Source organism: Schistocerca americana, chromosome X (assembly GCF_021461395.2).
Source record: "Schistocerca americana isolate TAMUIC-IGC-003095 chromosome X, iqSchAmer2.1, whole genome shotgun sequence".
NCBI classification, from domain to species: domain Eukaryota; kingdom Metazoa; phylum Arthropoda; class Insecta; order Orthoptera; family Acrididae; genus Schistocerca; species Schistocerca americana.
In genome coordinates this window covers 270,065,523-270,093,185 of record NC_060130.1, presented here as the reverse complement: position 1 = coordinate 270,093,185, position 27,663 = coordinate 270,065,523, and the positions used below count along the sequence as shown (strand labels likewise).

The 27,663-nt window shown below is 42.3% G+C and overlaps 1 protein-coding gene across 7 annotated transcripts in view; it reads left to right on the top strand.

Annotated features, from left to right (window-relative positions):
• Window positions 1–27,663, top strand: part of LOC124556761 (nuclear factor 1 X-type) — a 587,449-nt gene that overhangs the window by 222,074 nt on the left and 337,712 nt on the right. For all 7 annotated transcript variants that reach the window (XM_047130767.1, XM_047130763.1, XM_047130765.1 and 4 more), the window contains exon 3: window positions 12,121–12,312. In XM_047130767.1, the coding sequence (XP_046986723.1) occupies window positions 12,121–12,312 (192 nt within the window). The remainder of the gene's footprint in view (window positions 1–12,120; window positions 12,313–27,663) is intronic.

Here is a 27,663-nt window from a genome sequence, read left to right as displayed (position 1 = left end):
TTACTTCGGTCCTCGACAGTCTTCTGGGTCCAAGGGAGGTGACGTACCGTGTGGCACATTGGACTCACATTCAGAAGACAACAGAGCCCATACCCACGTCTAAACATTTTGATTTATCTTTCCCGTGGTTTCGCTGAATGTGATTAAGGTGAAGGTCAGAGTGGTTCCTTTGAAAAGAACGTCGCCAGTTTTTGTTCCTAGCCTTCCCTTGTACTTGCTTTGCTCTGTGGCTAATGACCTCGCCGTCGAGGGGAGGTTCCTTCAGTGTCGTGCAAGCACGGTCTACAACCAGACTGCATCAGATTCTTGCTTATTACTCAGACTGAATAACGCTGTTGGAATACCGCTAGAACAGACTGCCCGTTTTTACCCTCAAGCCCTAACTCCATGCAGAAACGTTTTGCAATGTAAGAAAGGTTGCGTAGAATGCTTATTCCCAGAAATTTTCAAGCAGCATATTACACGAAAATTTACTCACTACACGTCACCTAACGATGTATCTGGTACCAACATAATCCCTCATATTTTAATCAATTCTTCAACGCTGAGCACGAGAAACAATTGCTCTAAAGCTTCTCTAATTCATTTCTCGTGCTATGTGCGCGTAGAAGGTGATCTCTTGTTGCCCCGTGAAGACAGTTGTTCGGGATTTTAAAAAAATAGTTCTAAACGATGAGCGATGCGTTGCTTGTAGCGCCTGTGATTCTAAAACTTTCGTGATGAGCAAACGTACGCACTACAGCGCATGTTGCTTTCTTCTGAGCCGTTGCAACCTAAAGAGATTTCTCGACTTGATTGGGATCCCAGACAGGTGGGAAACAGTCGAGGTTTGTTCTCACATTTGCTTAGTACGCTGAACCTTTCATACATTTGAAAATAAACCTCACTCACTCTAACTCCATTTTTCCAGCCATCTTACAACACATAAAACGTGCATGTAGGGATAATAGGTGAATCTTAAACACTCTTTGTTTTGTGACATGTTAGAAAACACGCATGCAGCATTAGTGTGATTTTAATTCCTATTCAGCGAATGTTATTTTATTTTTCTGTAATTTATATAAAAATCTTCACGTAAACGCCTTTAACAAGAGTGCGACCAATTTGCTGCTTCATCTTGCCCAACATAGCTAGCGCTCCGTCTCTGCTGACCTCAGTGTTGACAAGAGTCTAACCTCTAACCTTCCTTTCTTCTAGTAATTTATTCCGGATGCTGTACTTCAACGGAAAACAAGGTTTGTCTTCCTGCACACATTGCGCAGCATCTCTTTAGATTTAGTCAGTAGTTGGTCAGTTCACTTTTATGCAAGTCTTCCAAAGGTCACTTCTATTCCCAACCTTCCCATCCGATCGGCGAATTGGTGGTGTCTGCAGATTTGCGTTCGCTCTTACCTTTGCTTTCTTTATATTTTTATTTTTTGGAAATTACGTCGTTGTTAAGATTGAAGATGAAGTTCGAGCAGTAGTCCCGCTGATTGGCGAAATAATACGAGGCTGTTCGGAAAGTAAAGTCTGATCGATGCAAAATGGAAACCATAGTGAAAAATCCAACGAAGTTTTGCACACTCGTGTTGGACAGTGTCTCTAGTATGCCCGTCGATCACAACACGTCACTCTTTTCAGTTCTGAGCGCACAACTAGCACGTAAAGATGCCTAGAAAATAGTGTCGCCCTCCAAGTATAAAGGCCTGGTGAGAGATTTCCCCTGGTGTCATACAGCCCACACATCATAACTGTCATGCGTTTCCTTCTTGATGAGAATTCTCGGATCACTCTACAGGAGCAATGCAAATGCTCCTGCAGCGTTTTCAGTGGAAAGTGTTATCACCCACAATTCAGCCCGTAATTGGTTCCCCTGCTCACATGAACCGCTGGCTATGAAGACGATTTTTTGGCACAGACAACGAGCCGTAGGCCAGTGCAGAGAATTGGCGGAAAGCACTGGAGGCTGCCTTCAATAAAGAGGGTATTGTAAAGTTTGTACAGCGCTGCGACAAATGTCTAAATCTGAGTGGTGACGATGTGGAGAAGTAGGTGGAAGGTATATAACTGTTGCAAATAAAACATTTTTTTTTATTTTCACAGAGCTTATCACTTCGCGACGGATCGGACATTACTTTCCGAATAGCCCTCGTATGTTGTGGCCATTTTTGGTGATCTAGTCTGGCATTTGTTTCCAGTGGTTTAAGTCCACCACGATTACCCAAATCACTTAACTCAGACCCGAATCTATAACGCATTCATCTCTACACTAATCAATATTCTTGGCTACAGACCCATCTCACTAACTTCTCTATTCATTGATAAGTATAGCTCACCGAACATAACCACGAGACCACAGTTGTTATAGTGGCAATGCGATCAGGAGTTCTTATATTTTTCTTTTCCTGTGGTGCAGATAAAGAACTAAACGCATTAGAAGTGTCTCAGACTTTTTTTTTCCTTTTGTCGAGTGTTCTGTATCTCGTAGCCTGCGCACGAAATGGACGTATAAATAGTGGCGTTTTAGCGCATCTGCAGTTTATGGAGTGGCCGGCTATTGTATTCACGGGCGGCGAGATGAGCTGCAGCGGGCGCGGAGAAACGCTCATAACGCGACGTAATACTGCTGCCTGTGAGCTTTTAAATGGGTCAATCCGTTGCAGAGCGGGTCGCACCACGTCGCTACAATGGCACATCCTACACTCTGGCAACTCGTGCTTCAAATTATAAATTATCGCGCCACGACACAAGCAGCAGCTTGCCTTCGAATTGCCTTTTCGAGTCTGCAGGAACGGGGACCGCTGCCAACGGCAAATGAGAATACAGAGGCCACGAAGTCGGCCCTCACATCTTGTTATTAGATTGAACCAGTGGGAGATTTTGTATCTGCCTGCCTGTCTCTTGCGTGGTATGACACTGAATGGATGTCGAAGCATTGTCGCCAGTGTCTCATATGGCGATAAAAATATTTTAATCGTCCTTTGTTTAGGAACATTCTAAGCAGATCGAGTGAGATTACGTAACAATTTAATTGGTCCTGTATTTGAATGAGGTGACAAGGAGACGGTAATAAAATGAATACCAGATAAGACTTATAAAATATAAATCACAATAAATGAAATGGCGTGAGCGACGACGCAGGCAGCTTTTCGTCCCTATTGTCCAAACCAACACAATATTTGTTTTTGGAGGGGGTCTACCTTGAGCAAAATATAATTTTATTTCTTTTTTAATTTCGCAGGCATGTTTCTCTGAAGTTTCAGCATCATCACTGCTCTTTTATTTTCTTGCTATTAAACAGGAAAAATGCTTGTACACACATAAATTTGAGTTTTTAAGACAGTATTTACAAATTTGAAGAGCAAACAAAGTTTTGTATCTATGCCTTGTTACCACATGGTGCGGTTTTCCTGGTTTTTTATATTTTTACTGTACCTGTCTTCTTTCATAGTTTGTCGTCTGCAACCATACAGAACATACCGTAGAAAAGTTATTTACTTCGAAATTTTACGACTAGGACTGTTATCGTTAGGCCCGACATTATGTAATTCTGCGTGGAAGATTGTTCAAATGGCTCTGAGCACTATGGGACTTAACTGCTACGGTCATCAGTCCCCTAGAACTTAGAACTACTTAAACCTAACTAACCTAAGGACAGCACACAACACCCAGCCATCACGAGGCAGAGAAAATCCCTGACCCCGCCGGGAATCGAACCCGGGAACCCGGGCGTGGGAAGCGAGAAGCGAGAACGCTACCGCACGACCACGAGATGCGGGCTGGATGATTGTGTGTGTGTGTGTGTGTGTGTGTGTGTGTGTGTGTGTGTGTGTTGTGTGTGTGTGTTTTTTTTCAGTACGTTTCACCTGCTTTTTTTGGTTTCCCCCCACATACACACAATCCTTAAGGCGTTAAAAGCATGTATTAGTATTGTTATACCTGCTTTGGGCTGATTTTTCCAGATGTGATGTGTTTGTATTTGTCGTTCTAGCCCGCCCGGTTAGATGTGTTCTAACGCACTGCTTTCCCGGAGGGAAGGCGTGCCGGTCCCTGGTACGAATCCGCCCGGCGAATATATATATATATATATATATATATATATATATATAGAGAGAGAGAGAGAGAGAGAGAGAGAGAGAGAGAGAGAGAGAGAGAGAGAGAGAGAGGGTGTATTACCCAAAATTTACCAATTTGTTCAACCATTTACGCGGAAGTGGTAGTGTAACACCTAGACAACGTAACAGAAGAAAACAACTTACGACTGAAGAGGGGGGAATTTAATGTTCTTACTGCTGCCACTGTTGATCAGCACTTTAGCTCCCGCGTAATCGCACGTGGAAGTGGCATGAGTTAGTTAAATGCCCTAGGTATTCTCCAGCGACATAGGTTCCATCCTTATCACATCTCTCTCCACCAACAGCATGGAAATGATTATTAGACACGCATTAACACCTGTACGTCGGCATTGAGACAGCATCTTCCAGATGCATCATGTATCTTGTTTAGTGATGAAGTCACATTTACCAATCATGGCCAGGTAAACCACCGAAACATCTTCTTTTGATCTCTTGACAATCCCCGTTAGCTTCGTCAGGTGGTACTTCAGCGCCCATGGAGTGTAAACGTGTGGTTTGGGAGAGTCAACCACCAGCTCGTAAGGCCGGATTTCATAGACGGAATATTGAACATGCACAAGTATAGCAGGCTCCTAACAGACCATCTTCTCGGATGCTAGAAGACATTCCTCTGCAGACTGGGAGAAACCTGTGGTACCAACATAATGGCTGTCCAGACTATAGTGCAGGAAATACTATAGAATGTCTTTACCAGTTGCTTCCAGATCGTTGGATTGGATGCAGAGGACCTGTACGTTGGCCGGCTCAGTCCACCGATTTGACGCCTGTAGACTTTTTTCTGTGGGGAAAGCTGAAAGGACATACTAACTACAGCGGACGATATGCAACAACGTATTACTACAGCCTGCTCAAGTATTTCCGCTGAAATCTAGCACGTGCTCAACAGTCGTTCCATACCAGACTGGAAGCATGTATTGCCGCTGCCGGTGATCATTTTGAAGACAACTTGTGATGGTAAATTGTTTCATTACTGGTCAGAATCCACATAACTAATGTATGTACTTGCGTTGGTCTTTAGCGTGTGCTACCACGGGTATTGTACAAGTGTCGCTGTGGGAACGTTTTAAAATAAGATACCTCGTAAACGACTCGTACCAGAAACCTGCAACAAACACCAATGGCACTGTTATTTACCCTACTTTTAGTTTGCTAATGTCGACAGTTATTGTTACATTTAAAAAAGTGTATCTTTCCACAGAAAATACACTTTCTAGGTATTATTACAATCTGTTTATTGGCTAACAATACGAGCCCCTGACTACCAATCCATTATGTGAAAACCGCACATCAATAACACTTTCCACTTCCGCAATATTTTCGGTGCAAATTTTACTTGATACGCCCTGTATGATAGCAATGTCACACAACATACAGTCGTCCTGACGAAGACTGCCTGCAACATTCATTGGAACTTTGATCTACAGTTTACGTGGTTAGAGTCTAACACGTCCCACTTTAATTATGTCGAATCTAACTGTTATATAGCTTAACGGTCGACTGTTTTGCAAGTAGCAGCATTACTGAATTAGAAGATAGTGTTTTATTATTTTCTTCTACACTTTAGTGGAAAATACGTGGACAGACTCGGCTGAAACGCATATGACACTTCTTTCTCTAGACGCTCGAGGAACGACGCGTTTAATATGCAAGTACATGCCGCGGTAATCGAAAATTCTATTACTCAACTCTGCGTAACATCAATCTAAATGTGAATTAAGTGAGGTGACGGAGTAGGTACGAAACTGGACTCTAATTCAAGAGGACCCTAGTTCAAATCTCCTTACGGGCAACATGAAATAGGTTTTCTGTGGTATGGTAAATCACTTGACGCACAGGCAGGTTCCATCTACAAGACAATAGCCGATTTGCTTCCACATCTTCATGTAAATTAGCTACTACTCCGTCTCTGAAGAATATTACGTCATCTTGACATAGCTGTGCAACCTCCAGTGTTCCCGTAAAAGTAGCACTTTGTGGATTCTGAATGTCAACATAATGCACTTAGGAATCTCTTAGTAAGAATTAAAAAGAAAGAATTCGAATAAAAAAATTTATTTTATTTAGAGGTAAAAACGACTGATGTAACAAAGACTTTACATTCTAGCTCTGTGCCGTGCCATTAACGAGAAAGTCACTCGAAAGGACAGATACTATGACTTCTGAACAGATTTATTCAAAAGATCAGAAATTGTTTCGCAAGTTTTATAAACATCTACGAGTTGTGCAGCTGAAAGAATCATTAACAGCCACACTTTGTTTACTTAAATAAGGTCTGGCACTGTTATTTTCAGCTTTTCTTCTACCCTCTTCCTAGGAACGCGTATAGGGGGCCAAATACGAATAAAAGCCGTGCATTATGGTCATTCAATAAGCATTTTCATTTGACCGCCGCTGCTGTAGTGTAAGTCACAAAACCGTTGTTTCACATTTGCACCCAACTATAACTTAGCATTTCTGCTACTGTAATAGTGAGAATGCTATATTACTAAACAGCTAAAAGGGAGCACGGTCTCAATTGCACGTTGCCGACCTAACGACTTCTAGGGACAACAAGAATTTGATTTTCAACATTTCACATTATTAGCGACTGGATTTAAAAATTTAAAATGCAATTACAATCTACTCGTTAATAGGTATATCTTACGTTAAAGGCTTAACACAATAAGTCAAATATTAAAGACAGAAACTATATATACACTACTGGCCATTATAATTGCTACACCACGAACATGACGTGCTACAGGCGCGAAATTTAACCGACCGGAAGAAAATACTGCGATATGCAAATGATTAGCTTTTCAGAGCATTCACACAAGGTTGGCGCCAGTGGCGACACCTACAACGTGCTGACATGAGGAAAGTTTCCAACCGATTTCTCATACACAAACAGCAGTTGACCGGCGTTGCCTGGTGAAACGTTGTGATGCCTCGTGTGAGGAGGAGAAATGCGAACCTTCACGTTTCCGACTTTGATAAAAATTGGAAACGTGTATTCGTCATCGCCATACTGGCGTATCACCAGGCGTGATGGTATGGAGTACAATTGATTACACGTCTCGGTCATCTCTTGTTCGCATTGACGGCACTTTGAACAGTGGGCGTTTCATTTCAGATGTGTTACGACCCGTGGCTCTACACTTCATTCGATCCCTGCGAAACCCTACATTTCAGCAGGATAATGCACGACCGCATGTGGCAGGTCCTGTACGGGCCTTTCTGGATACAGAAAACGTTCGACTGCTGCCCTGGCCAGCACATTCTCCAGATCTCTCACCAATTGAAAACGTCTAGTCAATGGTGGCCGAGCAACTGGATCGTCACAATACGCCAGTCACTACTCTTGATGAACTGTGGTATCGTGTTGAAGCTGAATGAGCAGCTGTACCTGTACACGCCATCCAAGCTCTGTTTGACTCAATGCCCAGGCGTATGAAGGCCGTTATTACGGCCAGAGGTGGTTGTTCTGGGTACTGATTTCTCAGGATCTGTGCACCCAAATTGCGTGAAAATGTAATCACATGTCAGTACTAGTATAATATATTTGTCCAATAAATACCCGTTTATCATCTGCATTTCTTCTTGGTGTAGCAATTTTAATGGCCAGTAGTGTATACTACTAAACAGCTAAAATGGAGCACGGTCTCAATTGCAGGATTCCTACCTAACGACTTCTAGGGGCAACAAGAATTTGATTTTCTATATTTCACATTATTATTGACTGAATTTAAAAATTTAAAATGCAGTCAGAATCCACTCGTTAATAGGTATAATCTTACGTTAAAGGCTTAACACAATAAGTCAAATATCAAAGATAGAAAATATATAGTATGTCTTGAGGGAGCGTAACTCACTGCATGGAAATTACCCAGATTATATTGATTCAGTATTGAGAATGAGAGCACTGGGAGATTTGCAACAAGCCTTATACAGAATTTCAAATCGTTTCCAAATTTTTCACCTTGACGCCCTCACAAAATAAAGAAAGGAAAAAGTTTATCGCTTATTGCATTTTCTCTGTTCATGTAGTAAAACTTCAGCTTCAGGAATGAAGTTTTATTTCATTACTTCTTTACTACTAACTCCATTGGCGACATTTTGCAGACAGTATCCACATATACAGCTGAATATACTTACAAAATTATATCATTTACGACACATAGTTCAGGAGATATGGCGTCATATAAACATTGAGATGCGTGGAAAAGCCGGCCGGGGTGGCCGTGTGTTTCTAGGCGCTACAGTCTGGAACCGCGTGACCTCTACGGTCGCAGGTTCGAATCCTGCCTCGGGCATGGATGTGTGTGATGTCCTTAGGTTAGTTAGGTTTAAGTAGTTCTGCCCGAGGCAGGATTCGAACCTGCGACCGTAGCGGTGGCGCGGTTCCGGACTGTATCGCTTAGAACGGCCCGGCCACCTCGGCCGGCCAACGTAATAAATGCATGCGCTGATTAGCTCTCAGCTCTCAGGTGCGTTAAAGCAGTTTCGGCGCATAATAAGAACGTGAATCAAATGGTAGGGCGTGAAAGCCTCAAAATCAGCCAACATCACAGAGAAAACTGGAATCTGACGTACTAGACAGCAAGGGTCTCCTTTGTAAACGATTTTTTACGCCCCTCTAGACGAAACCTGGAATTGCTCCAAGTTGCTCCTCGTGTACTCTGCGCACAAACACATGTAAAACAGTTTACGTTCGACAAAATTTACGGGTACAGCACGTGTAGCAACAGCGAAACTGTCCTCTGCTTAATAAGACTGAGTTAATCCGTTTCTACTGGTCTGCCTGCCGACACGCCGCTAAAGCCCGAGGAAATGGGAACGGGTTCCGACATGCCGCTAAAGCACAACTAAAAGAGAATGGTTATGATCTGTGTCAGTTATTTAAATGTTTTTCTTCACTGACACCATTGTGAAATACACAGCCTGAAAAAAAAAAGCGAAGCACGCAGAAGGCATAGCCAGATGCAAATGTAACTTAGTATTAGTGCGTACCAACGGCGGATATGACAATGATTGGAGTTGCGATTTTGTACATATTCTGTCACATGTAGAACGGCCACCAGAATGTTGATCGTAGTTAGAGTTGTCACAGGCTTGGCAGGGTATAGGATTGCCGTATTGTGCACCAAGCACGTTATAAACCCTTCATATCTGCACATGCCATCCGTGAACAAGTAATGGACGCCCTGCGTCATACTCTCAGTCCGCACCATTGGTCGGAGACCAGCAGCAGTTTTTTAAGGAAGTACCGCCCTATACGGATGTTGCCGTCAACACAACACAAAATGTGGCTGCGTTTGGAACGATGCCGTGACCAGAAAACAAGAACTGCTTATTAATGGCGTCGCATTATGTTCAGCGATGAACCACAGTACTACACTACCTCGGGTGATCATTGTCGGCGAGTATGGCGGCGACCTGTGAGTAACCCCATTCTTCCAATGTTTTGGAGAGGCACGGCGGAGTTACCCCTGCAGTGATGGTATCGGGAGCTATCGGGTATAATTTCAGGACACCGCTGGTAGTGACTGAAGGATCTCTGACCGCACGACGGTACATCACAGAGATCTTGCGCCCTAACGTGTTACCTGTGGAGCGATAGTATCGTAGTGCCATTTTTCAATAGGAAAAGGCACATCCACACACATCACGAGTCTCTGTGAACAGATTGCGTGATGTTGTCGTTTTCCAGTGCCAGTAAGAACCTCACATCTGTCCCCGATAGAACGTGTTGGAGCAACTCGGACGTTAAAACAGTTGTGGGCCAGCGTGCCTCAGGAGGGCATACTACGGTCTTATGAGACCCTTCCCAATCGAAACAGAGCATGCATCCACGCCAGAAGGGGTGCAACGTCATACTGATAAGTAGGCTCATACTGCCAAATTATTTGTAAATATGACTTGGTTTTTCGTAATCACTGAAATAACATCACTTTTCCTCTCAACCCCTGAAGTTTCATTCGTTTGCTCCTCCCCTTCTGAGTGCTTCACTTTTTTCTCAGCCTGTGTAATATATACTCCACATTAGAAACCTGATTTTAATTTGATGATGATGATGATGATGATAATGTGGTCTCATACTCCGAGGAGCGTAGGGGACGATGCGGGAGACCCGCACCGCTGTACTAGGCAAGGTCCTAGTGGAGGTGGTTAGCCATTGCCTTCCTCCAACCGTAATGGGGATGAATGATGATGATGATGAAGACGACACAACAACGCCCAGTCATCACGAGGTAGGAAAAATCCCTGACCCCGCCGGGAATCGAACACGGGTCCCCTTGCGCGAGAAGCGAGAACGCTACCGCAAGACCACGAGCTGCGGACGATTTTAATTTAAAGGGAATAAAAAAAATTATACAGTGTGATTTTTCTTCACCGTGCAAAAACTCTAGAGATTGATCGATGAGAGGATACGAAACAAAAAAGGTCAAATAAACTTATGTCCGGAAATGCTTGGTTTCCACGCTGGAGACCATTCAATGTTTGCAGCAGTGTCTCGCCGTTTGTCTGAGACAGGGACCTTTCAGGAAGCAGGTAATCATGAAGGACGTACACGAAATGTTCGTACACCAGACTTGGAGGAAAATGTGATTAACACTGTGGAAGGCGACCGCCGTGTCAGTACCAGGCAGTTGGCCCACCAGTTCACGGTAAGCCAGAGGACCGTGTGGAACATTCTCTATGGCAATTGTTACTGCCCTTATCACTTACAGCGTGTGGAGGGCATGTTAGCGACATACTTTCCACATCGGGAGCAGTTTTGTCACTGGTTTCTTCACCAGGCAACCACGATTCCGTGATTTGTGTCATGTCACGAGCAGCCCACCCGCCAGTACAAAAGGAGACATGGAGTTTTGTGTGCCGGCCGGGGTGGTCGTCCGGTTCTAGGGGCTACAGTCTGGAACCGCGCGACCGCTACGGTCGCAGGTTCGAATCCTGCCTCGGGCATGGATGTGTGTGATGTCCTTAGGTTAGTTAGGTTTAATTAGTTCTAAGTTCTAGGGGACTGATGACCTCAGAAGTTAAGTCCCATAGTGCTCAGAGCCATTTGAACCATTTTGAACTCGTTGACAGCCGAAATATCAGATTATGAACTGCAAACCTACATTGCCGACAGACATCCTAGAAGAGGTCAGACATCGTGGGAACGAGACGCAGCACGTCAGAACAACTAACTGCAAAAACTTTCCCAAAGCAGCGAGGAGATGAAGTGGTTGAGAATCAGAAACGGTTTCCAGAGACTCTGACAACCATCTCCCGATCCCTACACCTTAAGTAGAACAGCAGCGCAGCTCCTGTGAATCCTGATTTGTGCCTCAGCGTGCCAGGGGCTAACTATCAAGACAAATTAAAAAAATGTCCTTCGTGCTTATACTAAGTACTACATTACTGTAGCATAGTGCGGCATGCTGTAGTGTTGTACAGAAGTGTAGTCCAAAATTACAAACTGCAAAATTTCTAATGTAACAACGAAGCATAGTACAGTAGACCAGTAGCATGTGCCTTCTGGATTCCGGGTGAACTTTTATCTTTGCATCTTATGGCCAAAGGATAGCACATTGATTTTTTAGTTATTATTTTTTTATGTAGGTGTTTCGTGCAGACTTTCCCCCCTTAATAGTTAGTTACAATGCTTGGTTAAATGCATGATGTTTATTATACTATCCCATTTGAAATTTTGTTAAAATATTACGTACTATTTTCAAGCAAATTCATGTGCAACATTTGGATTGTCCTTGTATCTAGATAACCTTCTCTGATTTATGGTCTTGAGAAAAACTGGGCTGCCGTTCCACCGCATACATTTAGACACCTCACTGAAAGCGTTCCCAGCTGAATTCAATCCGTGATACAGGCGAAGGGTTGACAAATCCCATATTAATGTCTGCTAATCAATGTCCAGATAGTTTTGATGAGATAGTGTATTCGTAGACGTCTTGTATCTTCTGACTGTTACCAGATGTCATCTAAACATGCTCACATTTTTCTATTTGTCAATTTTCAGAACGAGAAAGTGGAGGTGAAGCAGAAGTGGGCGTCCCGGCTGCTGGGCAAGCTGCGAAAGGACATCACGCAGGAGTGTCGGGAAGACTTCGTGCTCAGCATCACGGGCAAAAAGCCCGCCATGTGCGTCCTGTCCAACCCTGACCAGAAAGGCAAAATGCGCCGCATCGACTGCCTGCGACAGGCTGATAAGGTAACACACTTCTCCTAAGTAATAAAACTGTCAAGTCACTTTTCCAGCAAAAGAAAATTCCAAGTTATTTCTCAGACTTCGAGACAGAAAACTCTTTGCTGTCATACACCATAAAAAAGTCTTGTCGTTCTACCATACACATTCGGATTTCAATGAGAGACAAACTGCTAAGCTCAGATCTAATGACAGAACCCTTTCAGAGATAGACTAGTTTCAGGTGACACAAAATGACAATCGCACCAGTAAGGATGCTACGGTTGTTCCTCGGACGGGCAGTGAAGTACCGTTTTTTAGGTCAAAAATACACTTACTTAATGATGAAAACTTTATTTAGATGAAAAGACTATTAGACAGATTTCATAGTTAGTACATTCCATCACAGAATTGCTATTCTGGATTGCTTATAAAACCTTTCAACTAGTGACACAACCTCTTCAGTATAATCAGAACATAATTCTTTACATATGGGCGTCAAGAGGGATTAAACATTTCATGGCCAGGATGATCGTTGCAACAATTATCCTAACTTTCTTTCCAAATCCGTTTATCCAAAAGATTTTTGTGGTTTTCACTAGATTCATATTTACCTACACAAGGTAGTCGACATATTAAATCACCCTTGCACCACATAATAGACTAATCATAACGAAGCCTTCAGATGGAACCGATTTCGTCCTGTTACGTTGCCGGCTTATCGGCCTCAGATATTGATCTGATTGGTATTTCGTTCCTGGTATTCACCGAAACAAATCAGTGCACAAGTAAGTTAGGTTCTTTTTATAACAGTCCAAACATTTTTTATTCGAATTTGATTTTTTCATCACTCAACAATTGGGGCTCTCGTTTTGCACAAATCGCCTTCAGTAATTAATTCTTCTACAGTACAGTTACTTTCGCAGTGCCTATGTTATTGTGCACTTGATCGATATTTCCTCCTGTGCTTGCATCGAGCATTCGGGAGGACTGCGATTCAAATCCCCGTCCACACAACCAGATTTAGCTTTTCGGTACTTTCCCTAAATCGCTTGAAGCAACTGTCGGGGATGCTCGTTTTAAAAGAACATCGACGGGAAGTTAAACTCGAATCTTCCTTCTTTCATGTGTGGTCTGACCATCTTCAACAGAAGTATGGCCACATCTATTTGGATGTCAATTTGTTAACTCTCAAAATGAAGAAGCGTGCTGCACGTAAACGTTCACTCATTTGGATGAATTTCCTTTGGCGAATCGCCCAAAAATAAGTTTGATGGCCAAATATTACAGCTTATTCGTCTGAAAGGGACTCATTCGACACTATGAATTCGAGAGGCTGTATGAACAAAACTAAGTTAACTCTTGAGTCACATTACGACGCAACATGTACCAACACAACAAAAACCTAAATTTCGTATCAAGGCCATCCTGTACATAGACCGATAACGCTTCACCTTGATCTGGTACGTAAAGAAGACTCTGTTCTCAGATGCGTAGTACTTTGTTGCGTGAAGGACAAAATATTATCTAGCTGTAAAGTGGCTATGCCACAAGTTTGTTGTTAGCATAGTTTCCAAAAAGTAGGTATTAGTTGCAAATAATGCCAGCATTTAGTGATTCATCCTTCGCAAAATGCACTCAACTTCCTTGATGAGTAAGGACTAAACTCGAATCTCAGTCAGTTAACATATAATACGAGCCGATACCAGTAACTTTCCTTCTCAGTAATAATATTCTTTCCTGTAAAGCAGTGGTCGTTGTCTTAGGGTCTAATACTCTGTCAACAATTAAGACAGCCAAATCTGTAGTACTGAGGCTTATGCAGCGTGTTTGAGTAACAGGTACAAACGAAAGACGCAAGCAGAATACAGTGTATTTTAAGCGGTTACCATGGCTCCTCACACATTTTAGAATGAAGAAATGGCGGATATCCAGTTCATGTACGGACGTGGTAATAGCACTACACGGGAGGCAGCACAATTGTATTATGCAGTGTATACTCAGAGACGACAGCCAGACAGCAGTGTGTTCATTAGGTCCCATCAATGCCAGCACCACATCGATACATTTAAACCTAACATGCACTATGCAGTTAGACCATGAACAGTGTCGACATTACGAATGGAGGAGAGCATATAACAGCAACTAAACGCAGTGCCGGCCGCAAGTACCAGACGGATTGCTGCAGCAGAACGCGTCTCACCCTCCACGATTCGGCAGTTACTAAGTGAGGGACAGTTCTTCGCATATAATGTACAAAGTGTGCAAGCCCTGCTCATTCCTGACTTTCCAGCTCAGGTTGCCTTCTGAAAATGGATCCCTGCACATTGTGGGAATGATTCATAGTTCCTCATTACAGACAAAGCATGCTTCACCCGAGACCGTAATAACAACGTCTAAAACACACGTTTAGGCTTATGAGAGCCCATATATTATCATTAAGAAGGCACATCAGCGGTGATTTTCCAGTAAAGTTAGGGCAAGCGTCGTTGGTGATGGGTTGATAGCGCCACATTTCCTACCTAGTCGACTTCCTAATCGTGTGTACCTTCATTTCCTGCAACACAAGCTAATTAACTATTTGGATGATGTTTCTTATGACTAATTCTTCTACAGTACAGTTACTTTCGCAGTGCCTATATCACTGTGCACTTGATCAATATTTCCTTCTGTGGTTGCACCGAGCATTCGGGAGGACTGCTATTCAAATCCCCGTCCAAACAACCAGATTTAGATTTTCGGTACTTTCCCTAAATCGCTTAAGGCAACTGCCAGGGCGTATGTGGTACCTGCATGATGGTGTACCGGTACACTTTCATGTGGCTGTTCGGAAATACGAAGTACGAATCTTCGACAAAGTGGATAGGTCGTAGCTCTCTTATACCATTTTGAGAGGTGTCAGTACATTTGGAGCACGCATGGGAATTTTAAACTTGTAGTGGCATCGATGAGGAGATGTGCTGAAGTCTGGCTTCAAATGAACGGTGACTATGGGGAACACTTTTAATGTGTTTGCCCTCAAGTGCATGTCCGCAGTCTGGATCCTTGGGCGCTTTGTTCTAAGGTGTTCCTGTACTCAGTCGTACGAGGAGCGTTCAATAAGTAATGCAACACATTTTTTTTGGGCCATTTTCAGTTGAATGAATGCGGAACATGTAGGAGATAGTAGAATATTCCCGCTTCAACCCCTATGGTCACATGAAGATCCGGTAAGTGGCGGCGCTACAAATAGCCATCAGAACTGCGTCTGCAACGGAGGTGCGTTCCAAGCAGATAGCAGTCATAGGGAAAACCAGAGCATCGCAGATATTCATAGGCGTTTGCAGAATGTCTACGGAAACCTATCAGTGAACAAAAGCACGGTGAGTCGTTGGGGGAGGCGTCTGTCATCAGCGCAACAACGTCGCGCAAACATGTTCTATTTCCCGCGTACCGGCCGGCCGCACACAGGTGTGACTCTCACAATGTTGGAACGTGCGGACACTCTCATTCGAGGTGATCGACGGATCACAAACAAACACTTCGCTGCACAGCTGGACGTCTCTGTTGGCAGTGCTAACACACTCGTCCACCAGTTGGGGTACGCACAGGTATGTACCCACTGGACTCCTCGCCACCTAACATAATACTATAAAGAGCAACCAATTGCGCTGATCTGCTTACGCATTACAGTCCGGATCTCGTACGTTCCGACTTTCATCTGTTTGGTCCAATGAAGGATGCACTCCGCGGGAAGCAGTGCATTGATGTTGGGGAGGTTATTAATGCAGAACGACGTTGGCTCCGACGTCGACCAGTAGAGTGGTACCATGAGGGGATACAGGCGCTCCCAGTAAGCTGGCGAAAGGCCATCACATTGAACGTGGATTATGTTGAAAAATAAGGTTTTCAGGGCAGAAGTGTGGGAAATAATATGAGGTTTTGGAGTCCTGAATAAAACCAACCTGTTTATTAAACGCCTCGCGTAATACATCGTATCGGGGATTATAATTAATTGCTTCTGTCACTGTCTTCTATTCATCCCTCTCTGTGTAGGTAAACATCGCATCATTCGGCTTGAACCATTCAGCTGTACACGGAATCCTTGAGTACGCTAACTACTTGGGATGCGGGATCACATGTCTTGTAATGACTTGTCATCCCTATTGTTTGTGTATCGCTTTTACAGTGGCCGAAGCACAAATTCTGAAGAATTACAGGTTAGAGACATTCACATAAAAATTTTCAGGGCACTGCGACTCACAGTTATTGACTTAGATATGACTACAACAGAGAAAAATGTAAGGTATTTAAAATTTTTTACAACATAACTTAATGTATGCCTGTGACTTATCATTCGCGTAGAGATTTAGATTTCATTCAAGGGGCAAATGCAATACGTTACATTTCTCCGTTAACAAAAATCATTCCTCGAACTATTCATCGGTGGGACATAGCAATTTCGCTTACAGAAATTTCAGCGCTTTGTTGAAAACGTTCGTTTTTTGGATGCAAGATGAGAACAGGTCACTAGAGGAAGTTGTCATGTAAGCCACTTCTCAGTCGTCGCATAAATGTGATGATAAAATACACGAATATGGTCACAGCAAATATTACTTCTGAATTCGAAAAACCTGTGGCGTAAGCTGAAGTTATGATATTCATGTAAAGTAATTCATCACACAACTATAAACTACAATATGGAATTTAATAAGAAAAATGGCTCTGAGCACTATGGGACTTAACTTCTGAGGTCATCAGTCCCCTAGAACTTAGAACTACTTAAACCTAACTAACCTAAGGACATCACACACATCCATGCCCGAGGCAGGATTCGAACCTGCGACCGTAGCGGTCGCGCGGTTCCAGACTGTAGCGCCTAGAACCGCTCGGCCACACCGGCCGGCTTAATAAGAAAAACACACTAAGAATGCTGTGCGACAGTGATATTCTTACGTCGTACCTTCTATGTGACTAAAACACGGGCGGTTCTTCATATAGCAGAAACGCATTTTGTTGTACTAGTTACTTAAAAATTCGTATTTGTGCCGAGAGAAAAATGTAAGTGAAAGAAGAGATAATTATATAAATTATATTATTAAACAGGCTCATCTTGTTCTTCATCATATTACACTTATTCTTGTGCAGCGTTTAACTGAGCGGCACTTGAAACACATTCATATAGGTTACACCTCTTTTTCGGCTTCTTCCTCGATAAAGATGTATCTTATGCAGAAGGCTTATTCCAGATTACGGAGATGAATATAGAATTCGAATTCCAAATGTAACTCAATTTATATATTTTAAATGTTTGTGTAATGCAGACTTCGACCCGTAATTGCTGAGAACATGGCTTTAGTATATAACTACTGCAGGAAACATATTTTCCTGTTCCACACACAACGTCTCAAATTAGCGAAGAGCATATTATTGGATAAATTAAAGAAGACTTAATATTGCATCCAGGCTTTATTTTACAAAATTTTGCCGATGGAATTTGATTAATTCATTATTACCAATGGATTTCACTGCAAAGTTAAGCTCTGTAACAAGGCATTGTTTGCAGTTGAAAGTTTAGGTATATAATAACAATCATGATCTACAGCAGTCATGATTATTTTACGATTGCTCGGAGAGATTAATACAACTGTTCTACTTCGTCAGTTCCCCATTCTCAGTTATTTCTCGACAAGAATTAGTCTGCTTTCTTCGCGTTTGCGTCCGATACAGAACATTCAGAGGTTAGTGGTTCACAGATTGCTGCGATGTTATAACTAGACGGCGAAGGGGCAGGCTGATATTTCGGGTGAACTTTGTAAATGCTGTTACAGTGCTGACCTATAAGCTCACGCTCCACGCAGCGTAAGCCATCTTTCCATTTAAGGTGAGCACAATTGCTCGTCCATGCTTTGTCTACAGTGCTATGCATTACACGTAACTTGCTTTGGGTTGAACAAGAATTTGCATGTAGTGTGGTTGTCTTTTCAAATTCGTAATTGAAGCACAGCGTACTATTCGCTATAAAATATAATGTTCTGAAGTTTTGGAAACGTTTATGACGTCCACTTACAACCTGTTATTATGAAGTACCACATTTCCACAGTAATCTAACCTACATCGTTATTTGTACTGAACAATTAGCCTGTGATCCTCTTTGTCACAGCACCTAAACGTATCATTCAAAAGATGGCAATTTATCAAACGTCTCTCCAGAAGAAAAAGAAGGGATTTAAGAAACAAATATTCCTAAATATGTTGCTAAATTATCGGAAAATTACATACCGGTGTATATGATTATTGCAGTGTGCTTTTATTTTAACTACGAGCAATTATTGCAGAATCCGACAAAATATCAGAAGTCACTTTCCTCATTGAAATACTTACTTGGCTTTCAGATTTCGTCTGTATATGAGTAAGAAGTTGTAATTATATTCTAAATTACAAATTTCTTAGTATTATTTTTAGTAACAGAGTCGTATGTTCGTATTTTCGGTACACTGTAACCATACGTTATTCTTCATACAGTCCGAAATGGTTTTAACGAAAGTTATTTCATAATAGTTACTTACAAGAGGAACCGTTCATGTTTGTGCATGTATTGCAAAGAATTTCTAGACGTCATAAATGGTCACTTATGTTTTGAGAATAACTCTGTACTGAATTCTTTAGGAGTTCTCATACATTGTACTCGAAGGCCACCATTAAATAAGTTCAACTTTATATCTCAAGAATAACCAGAGGACACGCACCTGTAAAATAATCTGCGATAGAAAGACATTATAAAAACAGGTGACAACTTAACGGCCAGTACTAAGCGTGGCCGTTAGATGGGTTTCATATTCACTTCTCTAAATATCGAATTGGTCAAACGTAACCACCTAAGGCATGCTTCATGCACTCGCGTGTAGGAAGACACAGCTTCTCCTTCAGCTTATAGCTTTCATTGAGATATATCTCATGATGGTAACATTTCACTAAATCACCATAGAATATTAATTTTGTAATTTAAATTAAGTGCATTTAGAAACATATTCTTCAATGTCACAAGTCTTAATTTCTTTGGAAAGCCAACCAGCAGCCCTTGAAATAGTGACATGAGGACCTGCATGGTGATCTCACCATTGTTAACAGCTGGGGACATAAAAACTGATAAAAGCTATTAAAGTAATCAAGATATTTTTGGATGTCTTTGTTTACTGTCTTCAGTTTTGAGGGTTTGTCTTGCGTAATGTAGTGGGTCAGTTAGCTGTGGAGTTCCAACTAAGATGAAATGAACCCTGTTCAAATTCATGCCGTTGCTACAATTATTTTTGTGCCATTTAACGTGGCCTTCACTTCTGGCAAAGTTTTCTTTCTGTGGTGAATGCCAAGTTGCAACGTGCTGGGGTCGTTCAGTAAAACTGAGCTGGAAAAGGGAACTGGCCAAGTGGCAAACAGAGGTGAAAGGAAAACGCACATCACTATTATTTTTACGTTACGGTGTATATCACTGTACAATTCAAACAGTTGTAGTTGTGCAGTGCTGTACAGGGTTATTACAAATGATTGAAGCGATTTCACAGCTCTACAATAACTTTATTATTTGAGATATTTTCACAATGCTTTGCACACACATACAAAGACTCAAAAAGTTTTTTTAGGCATTCACAAATGTTCGATATGTGCCCCTTTAGTGATTCGGCAGACATCAAGCCGATAATCAAGTTCCTCCCACACTCGGCGCAGCATGTCCCCATCAATGAGTTCGAAAGCATTGTTGATGCGAGCTCGCAGTTCTGGCATGTTTCTTGGTAGAGGAGGTTTAAACACTGAATGTTTCACATAACCCCACAGAAAGAAATCGCATGGGGTTAAGTCGGGAGAGCGTGGAGGCCATGACATGAATTGTTGATCATGATCTCCACTACGACCGATCCATCGGTTTTCCAATCTCTTGTTTAAGAAATGCTTCTGCTTTAGCCTTTTCCGTAAGATTTTCCAAACCGTCGGCTGTGGTACGTTTAGCTCCCTGCTTGCTTTATTCGTCGACTTCCGCGGGCTACGCGTGAAACTTGCCCGCACGCGTTCAACCGTTTCTTCGCTCACTGCAGGCCGACCCGTTGATTTCCCCTTACAGAGGCATCCAGAAGCTTTAAACTGCGGATACCATCGCCGAATGGAGTTAGCAGTTGGTGGATCTTTGTTGAACTTCGTCCTGAAGTGTCGTTGCACTGTTATGACTGACTGATGTGAGTGCATTTCAAGCACGACATACGCTGTCTCGGCTCCTGTCACTATTTTGTCTCACTGCGCTCTCGAGCGCTCTAGCGGCAGAAACCTGAAGTGCGGATTCAGCCGAACAAAACTTTATGAGTTTTTCTACGTATCTGTAGTGCGTCGTGACCATATGCCAATGAATGGAGCTACGGTGAATTTATGAAATCGCTTCAATCATTTGTAATAGCCCTGTACTTCTTTCAGGACGAATAATAAATGCGGATCTGTAAAGGACTAGTAGATTTACTTTTATAATGATTTGCCGTTAACATTTCTGGAACCAGTAAACTCCGATGACGGAACCCAGCCTCTCAAAAAACACAAGGAAGTAAGCAACCAAAACCGACCTGTGGTCTGCAAAGGAAATTTAGCATTTTCTGCTTATCATCATTCATTTTCAACTGTTACTGCCTTATTCGAAGCAAAAACAGCACAGATTTTATTTCTGTGTAGCCTTTATGTTTTTCCACATTTCATTTCCTAACATTATGAACGGGGAAGACCCTTATAGGTCTATCGACTTCTTTTGGGAGTGGCTCGAGTGGGGCCCATTTGGGATTATGCTAAGGGTATTTTCTGTTCCAGTATATACCTTATAACCATCAGGAACCTGCCAAAAAATCAGCTTAGTACCAAAGGATTTGACTTACATTTTGTCAGCGTCTCATGGGCTGATTCACCTTATTACCAGAGAACAGTCACTGCACATTTTTAATTCGCTTCTTGAGCTTGCAGAAGGGGAGTTCATAGTCCGAATAATTAATATACTGGAAGGCGAAACAGAATGAATGTTACTTTGTTTTTAATGCTGAACAGCTATACGATACCTACAAACGCTTTTCTTATTACCAGCGTTAGCCATATAATTTTATTTCAAAAACCATGTTTCGCAGCCATATAAGAAGGAAAATGTGCGACGTGTGAAGATTACGCAAGGCGATTTCTAAAGAGCAGCGCCACCTTGTAACCTTTACGCACACGCGCGCATTCTCGGAGACGAACTGCAGAGAAAATTTGTGACAGCCACTTTCGCCGTGGCGTCACCCCGCGATAGCGAGAAGGCCTTATTGCCTACCGCTGCTGCAGCGTGCCTCTTCACGCTTCTTAATTGTGGGGAATACGTTTTATTACTGACCCAGCCTTATGTTGCGAGCCGAGCCTCCTCGTAGGGGACGCCGCCCGGTTCTGTTGACACACTTTCTGGTACAACACATGTACCTATCACGCGCGTCTCCTGTCCCTACGTAATGGGTCATACATCACTCGTGGTGCTGAGCACCAGGAAAATGGCGATTCAATAATCGGATAATTTACTTTTCGATTTATGGCACGCTTAAACTCATTTCCTTCTTCTCAGCGTAGTATAGAGGATTGTGTGTTAGTGTTTGCCTACGCTGTCACTTCACATAATTACGACCATCTGTTAATGTACAGAGCTCACACAAGAGCTAGATGATCTGGAAGTGACGCAGTCACGTGCTCATAGGCCTCCACGTGTGTTTCGAGCAAGGTCGTGCGCGATGTTTTCAAAACTTTTGAGGAGTGCAATGCGGGGGATTCATACTGCATATACTAATATCGAGACCATCTCAGCGATGTTCAGCTGTGTTGATTCCAGATTATTTGAGGCTAACGAGACTCTTCAAAGCATCAGTCCCCGTCTGTGCACGTAAACAAAATACACAGAGCACGGCGATGTAAAAATGCATTATAAACAAAACTATTCTACAGATGAAGTTGACACTTGCCTTACATTATTACATAACGTGTACCAACGAAACAAAAACAAAATTTCATTGATAGTGACGTCAGCTCCGTGCCAAGCAGAGAACTTTTTACATTTATCTCGTAGTGTTGTAATAGACCCGTTTAGTCAACATGACAGTGGAAGAAAGGCGCTATTTTTCTCGTGAAACGATGTTTAATGAATTCATGCAATACTAACTGTCCAATAAGCCTCCATTTTCTGTTTAATATTTTGTATACGACAATCTGAGTAGATAAGGGATATTAGAGTGTACGCAGAGGCCTCAGGTGAACTGTTTTCCCTCTCTTTATTCGCGAATGTCATATGAAGGAGATCTATAAACTGTATATAATATCTATGTGGCTGTAGATACATAGAATGGTCCTGCATTTGGTGAAAAGCTGTAAGAGCGATTTCATACTTAGTTTTTCAATCATACGTTCAAATGAACCCTACCTTGTACTGTGCCTTGATTCCATAAAACACTGTGCACACCCTAAGGATAGAATGGCGATTAATAGAGAGTTTTACACTGCTTGACACGTAAAGCTGTTGAAACCGTCTTCTGAGAACACAATATCACTTAGCAATAGTCAAGCACCACCCATCGGCTACAGAATGCCCTGGGTATCATTAGACACCTTCTAAAATGATTATCATTATAAAAGAAAGACGCTAAAACAGTTCCGACTGCCGAGACATTATTCGCTTGATAATTTCCCTGGATAACGACTGACTGTGGCTAATTCAGAACCTCGTTCTTGCACATGACTTGATGACACGTTTTTTATACTGTCCAGACTGTTCACGTTGTGTAACAACGTCATAATTTAACGTTCGTGACATACACAAACTCAATAAAAACCGCGAATCATCCTTCATATGGTCAGGGACAACCTCCTAACATGGTGTGTGTGTGGCTTACACCGACGATATGTGGCAAGGCACAGACTGTCGTTCGGGAAACTAATACACATTACAGAGTATTTGATGAAATACACAAACGTAGTGAGGGTTCCGGGAGAGTTCAAGGCAGGCAGACGTCGTCGGAAACTAACTAAAGGCAGACTGACGTCGGCTGGAGACAGACAAGTGTTTTTGGATCGTTTTTAATGGTTCAATAGGCTCTGAGCACTATGGGACTTAACATCTGAGATCATCAATCCCCTAGACTTAGAACTACTTAAACCTAAGGACATCATACACATCCATGCCGGATGCAGGATTCGAACCTGCGACCGTAGCAAATGGTTCAAATGGCTCTAAGCACTATAGGACTTAACATCTGAGGACATCAGTCCCCTAGACTTGGAACTACTTGAACCTAACTAACCTAAGTACATCGCACACATCCATGCCCGAGGTTGGATTCGAACGTGCGACCGTAGCAGCAGTGCTGTTCTGGAATGAAGCGCCTAGAACCGCTCGGCCACAGCGGCCGGCGATCGTCTTTAATCACGGTACATAGAAGTGGTTTAGTATATAATGATAGCATATTTCTTAGACTGTGTGCATACAGTTCTCTTACTTGCATAATGAATTGTATTATTAGAAAGCTATATCGTAATCCGTGAGGACTTACAGGACAATCAGTACAAGTTTCAGCGACTGGCAGCTAAACCAAAATGATAACTCTCGAATGTCAGTTATGATGTTTGTGACCGGAGTTGATACTACGTGGCGTAGAACACTACAGATATTGAATAAATGAATTAAACATCAATATATTTATTTACATCAAGTTCATAGTAAAATATGTTATATATAACTTAGATTTCTTGATTGTCTGTTCCACACTGGTTCTCATATATCAATCACTGATTTTTCTGCACGTTAATGTTGATCACTTGCTAGCAGGTTCTGTCATTGAATATGAAAAACGTCGTGCTAGTACATAGTTATCTCACAGCAAGTCTTCCGAGATCTGGGGGCAGCACGGTGTGCAGCGTCCTGAAAGTATGCAAGGACGGATAAATTTCCATGCAGTGCATAGGGCGAAGACGACTTCCTAGCGCCACCCACAGGAATACGGCTAGCCCTAGAGAGGGTGTGGTTCGCGCTGGCGGCCAGTTTAAATGGATCTTCTTCGGTGAACGCGCGGTGCACCATGTACTGTACACAAAAACACTGTCGATACTGCAAATTACCAAAACAAAAACAAAAAATCAGAATCTTCGAACTCTTCAATATTGACTCTCGTTGCTCAGATATCCAGATGCAAGAACTATTAACTGCGATAGTAGATGAAGGAACCATGTCATTTTTACTGTATGTTAGACAAATTCCAAGGCACTGTATATCTGGAGAATTCTGAAAAGTAGTAGACTGCACATCACTTATGGAAAAATTATGTCCATGAAGCAGAGTAATATCAACTTTTCTAGAGATTATTGTCAGAGTGCAGTTACTGAAACAAAAGGGTAAAGTGAAAATGTTCAAAGATAAGTTACGTCATTCTTGATGGGACAGTTTTGAATAGGACTACAGCAGTATAGAGATAATGAGTAAACTCTAAAAGTGCAGTTTGAGTTTCCTCTACAAAGGCAAAGCTCCTTTCGGAGTGGGCTATTCTCCAAGAATATGTGAAGATATCCTCAAAGTATAAGACCTGATAATTACGTTCCGCAAACCCATGTTAGATGGATTAGGATTATAAAAGAAGAACTTACTGGTATAGATTAATGTTTCGACCCTGCTACGTGAGACAAAGAGGAAAATTAGAGTTAACGTCTTATCGACTTCAAGATCATTAAAGACGGAGAAATAACTTAGCTGGAGGAGGATGGAGGAAGGAATGAGTCGGTTCTTTTCCAAAGGAACAATCCTATTATTTACCTGAAGCATTTTAAGAAATCTGCAGAAAGCCTGATTGTACGGCCAGGCGGGCTGTGAGACACATAGGTGAAGTATAACTCGGGAGATGCACGCGACGACTTAACAACCGACGGTCTGATGCTCCGACCAGACTGAACAAGGTTTCTCACATAAGCCTACGTAAATTGTGGCTGGTTACCAATCTCTTCCTCAGGAATGCAATACACAAGTAGTTAAAACACGAAAACAAAAGAACAAAATTTACGTCGTTGTCAATAGGTAAAATATACTACTCGCCTCTACAGTAGGTTTCTGTGTTTTATGGAGTATTAAAATATTGTGTTACTAATTTCGTCTTTGCATATAGGACGTGAAACACTCTAAGATGAAAGATACTTCTAAGTAGTAAGTATGCGTTTTACATCGTTACGTTCGAAAGTCGCCACGGAAGGCTGAAATGATCCTTTGTAAAACGCAGGTTTTCCGTTTGTGAACATACACCTGAGCATTGTACAGAATAAAAGGGCAGAAAATTTTCGAGGCGAGGAAACAAAATAGAAAAGAGCCGTCTTCTATTAGTACACATTGCTGCAGTGATTTCTATGGCATACCATAAGCACCAAAAATAATACAGAATTTTAAATGCACATACACGATCGCGCACTGAAAGCAACGCCTCCGAATTTGTGTGAAAACTCATAAGGATTTTTAAATAAAACAAACTTTGTTAATATTCTACATTTTCATTCTTCAAGCCTACATATTTATTCCTCAACAGTCACCCTGGCGACAAACGCACTTCTCCCAACGAGAGACCAATATTCCACAGAATGTTTGGCTTTGTTGACGGAGCCACAAACTCAGCTCTGCTTTCATCCCTTCATCACTATCAAACTAAAGTCGTAAAATGTGTTCTTTAATTTTCGGGAACAGATGAAAATCTGATGGGGCCAAGTCGGTACTGTATGGAGGATTTGTCGTGATGCAGGAGAGGGAGCTCCATGTGTGGACGAACTCTTCAAATTGGTGATTTCAGTTTTCTGAAGGATTACAGCACGCTGTTTCTCACGCACCAACATAGTTACGTTAAGCATTGCCGTGTTATACGCGACAATTTCGAGCACTCTAGCGGCAGAGGGTTGCAACTTGCCTCAGTTAAGCGGTAAAGTCGACCAAGTAATTCTAGACATCTAATATCTCAACCGATGTTGAGAACAGAATAAAAATTCCGAGGCATTACTTTTCAGCGCGCCCTCGGAGTTGTGCGTACTGAACATATGGGCCGAATTCGCATAGTTTTAAGCTCTATACGCACTGGTGGGAGGCAATTTGTGTACAGAACTGCGGACGGGGCACATAGCAAAAATGAAGAAACAAAATTGATTAGGATCGTCGGGCAATGCTTATATATTCAGCAAAGTCTAACTACTCTGATTTGCTCATTTTACAGAGCAGACACAAGTGAAGAATTTGAAGAGTAGTTAGATTTCATTGTGGAGTAGAACAGATACGTGTCGATTATAAGTTGTTGAATGTATGTGTTGTGGGCTAACCAAGACAGAATTTACAGTTGCGTGCTGAGTAAATAACAACATTCCATTTTTGTGAAACAAAAATTGTATCCGAGATCGCTAACGCACTTTTATACGATGGCGGTTGCCTCAGAGATGACCTATTCGATTCAGGTGTTGGAAGAAAATTCCGTTCTTAATTATTTGGCCGGTAAGGGTACGAGAAGTGGCGACGGATAGTTACTGATCACAAGATTTTCCGCCAATACCCTGCATTGCATTCCAAATCTTTCAGCAGGAGCACATGGAGTGCACGTATGTGGCACTGTTGATGGAGATCCGTCCGTCTGATGAGGACGTTAAGCTCGGCGGTTCGCTCTTTGCTATTCGAGAGGCACCAGGTTTCACCGTCTCCCACCTTTCATTGTAGGATAATGGGCAGTGGGGATGATGGGCAAGAGATTCTACATCAGTAATGTGTAGGCAAGTTGAGAATTTCGGTCTGATGGGAGGGGTGCTAGGATAGTCCGTGCAGTTGAGCTGACAACGGTGGCCGGATAGCGCAGTGGTTAGCACATCTGCCTCGTAAGCGAGAGTTTAGAGTTCGAGTCCCAGTCCACTACAAATTTTTAACATTCCCCATTGATTTAAATCAATGCTCACTGGCAGCTAATGTCATTAATTCTTTTGTGTCTTGATTCACGGTGCACGATCCAAATGGTGTATATTTTTTTGGACATCTCCGATAGAACACCCACCACATATTTCATTGTAGCAAAAAGAAGTGAAACAGTCATCAATCCTTTGACTGTTTTGAACACCACAGTGCTGGTCCTGTTGGAGGTGGTGTGACGTTGCCCCACTCCGAGGTCTGAGCTGACTTACCCAGCCAGTTATAGGGGGTCCTACAGTTCAACGTGTACTCCGAACCACGGTTTAAATCACCATTTTCCCCATCAACAAACATTGACAGAGGGGGAAAGAGATGGTAACGGATAAAAATTCAGGGGTCGATCCCGAGCCCTTTTGATTTGTAGCCTCGCACTTTACCACTTTTCTTTATTTTTCTTG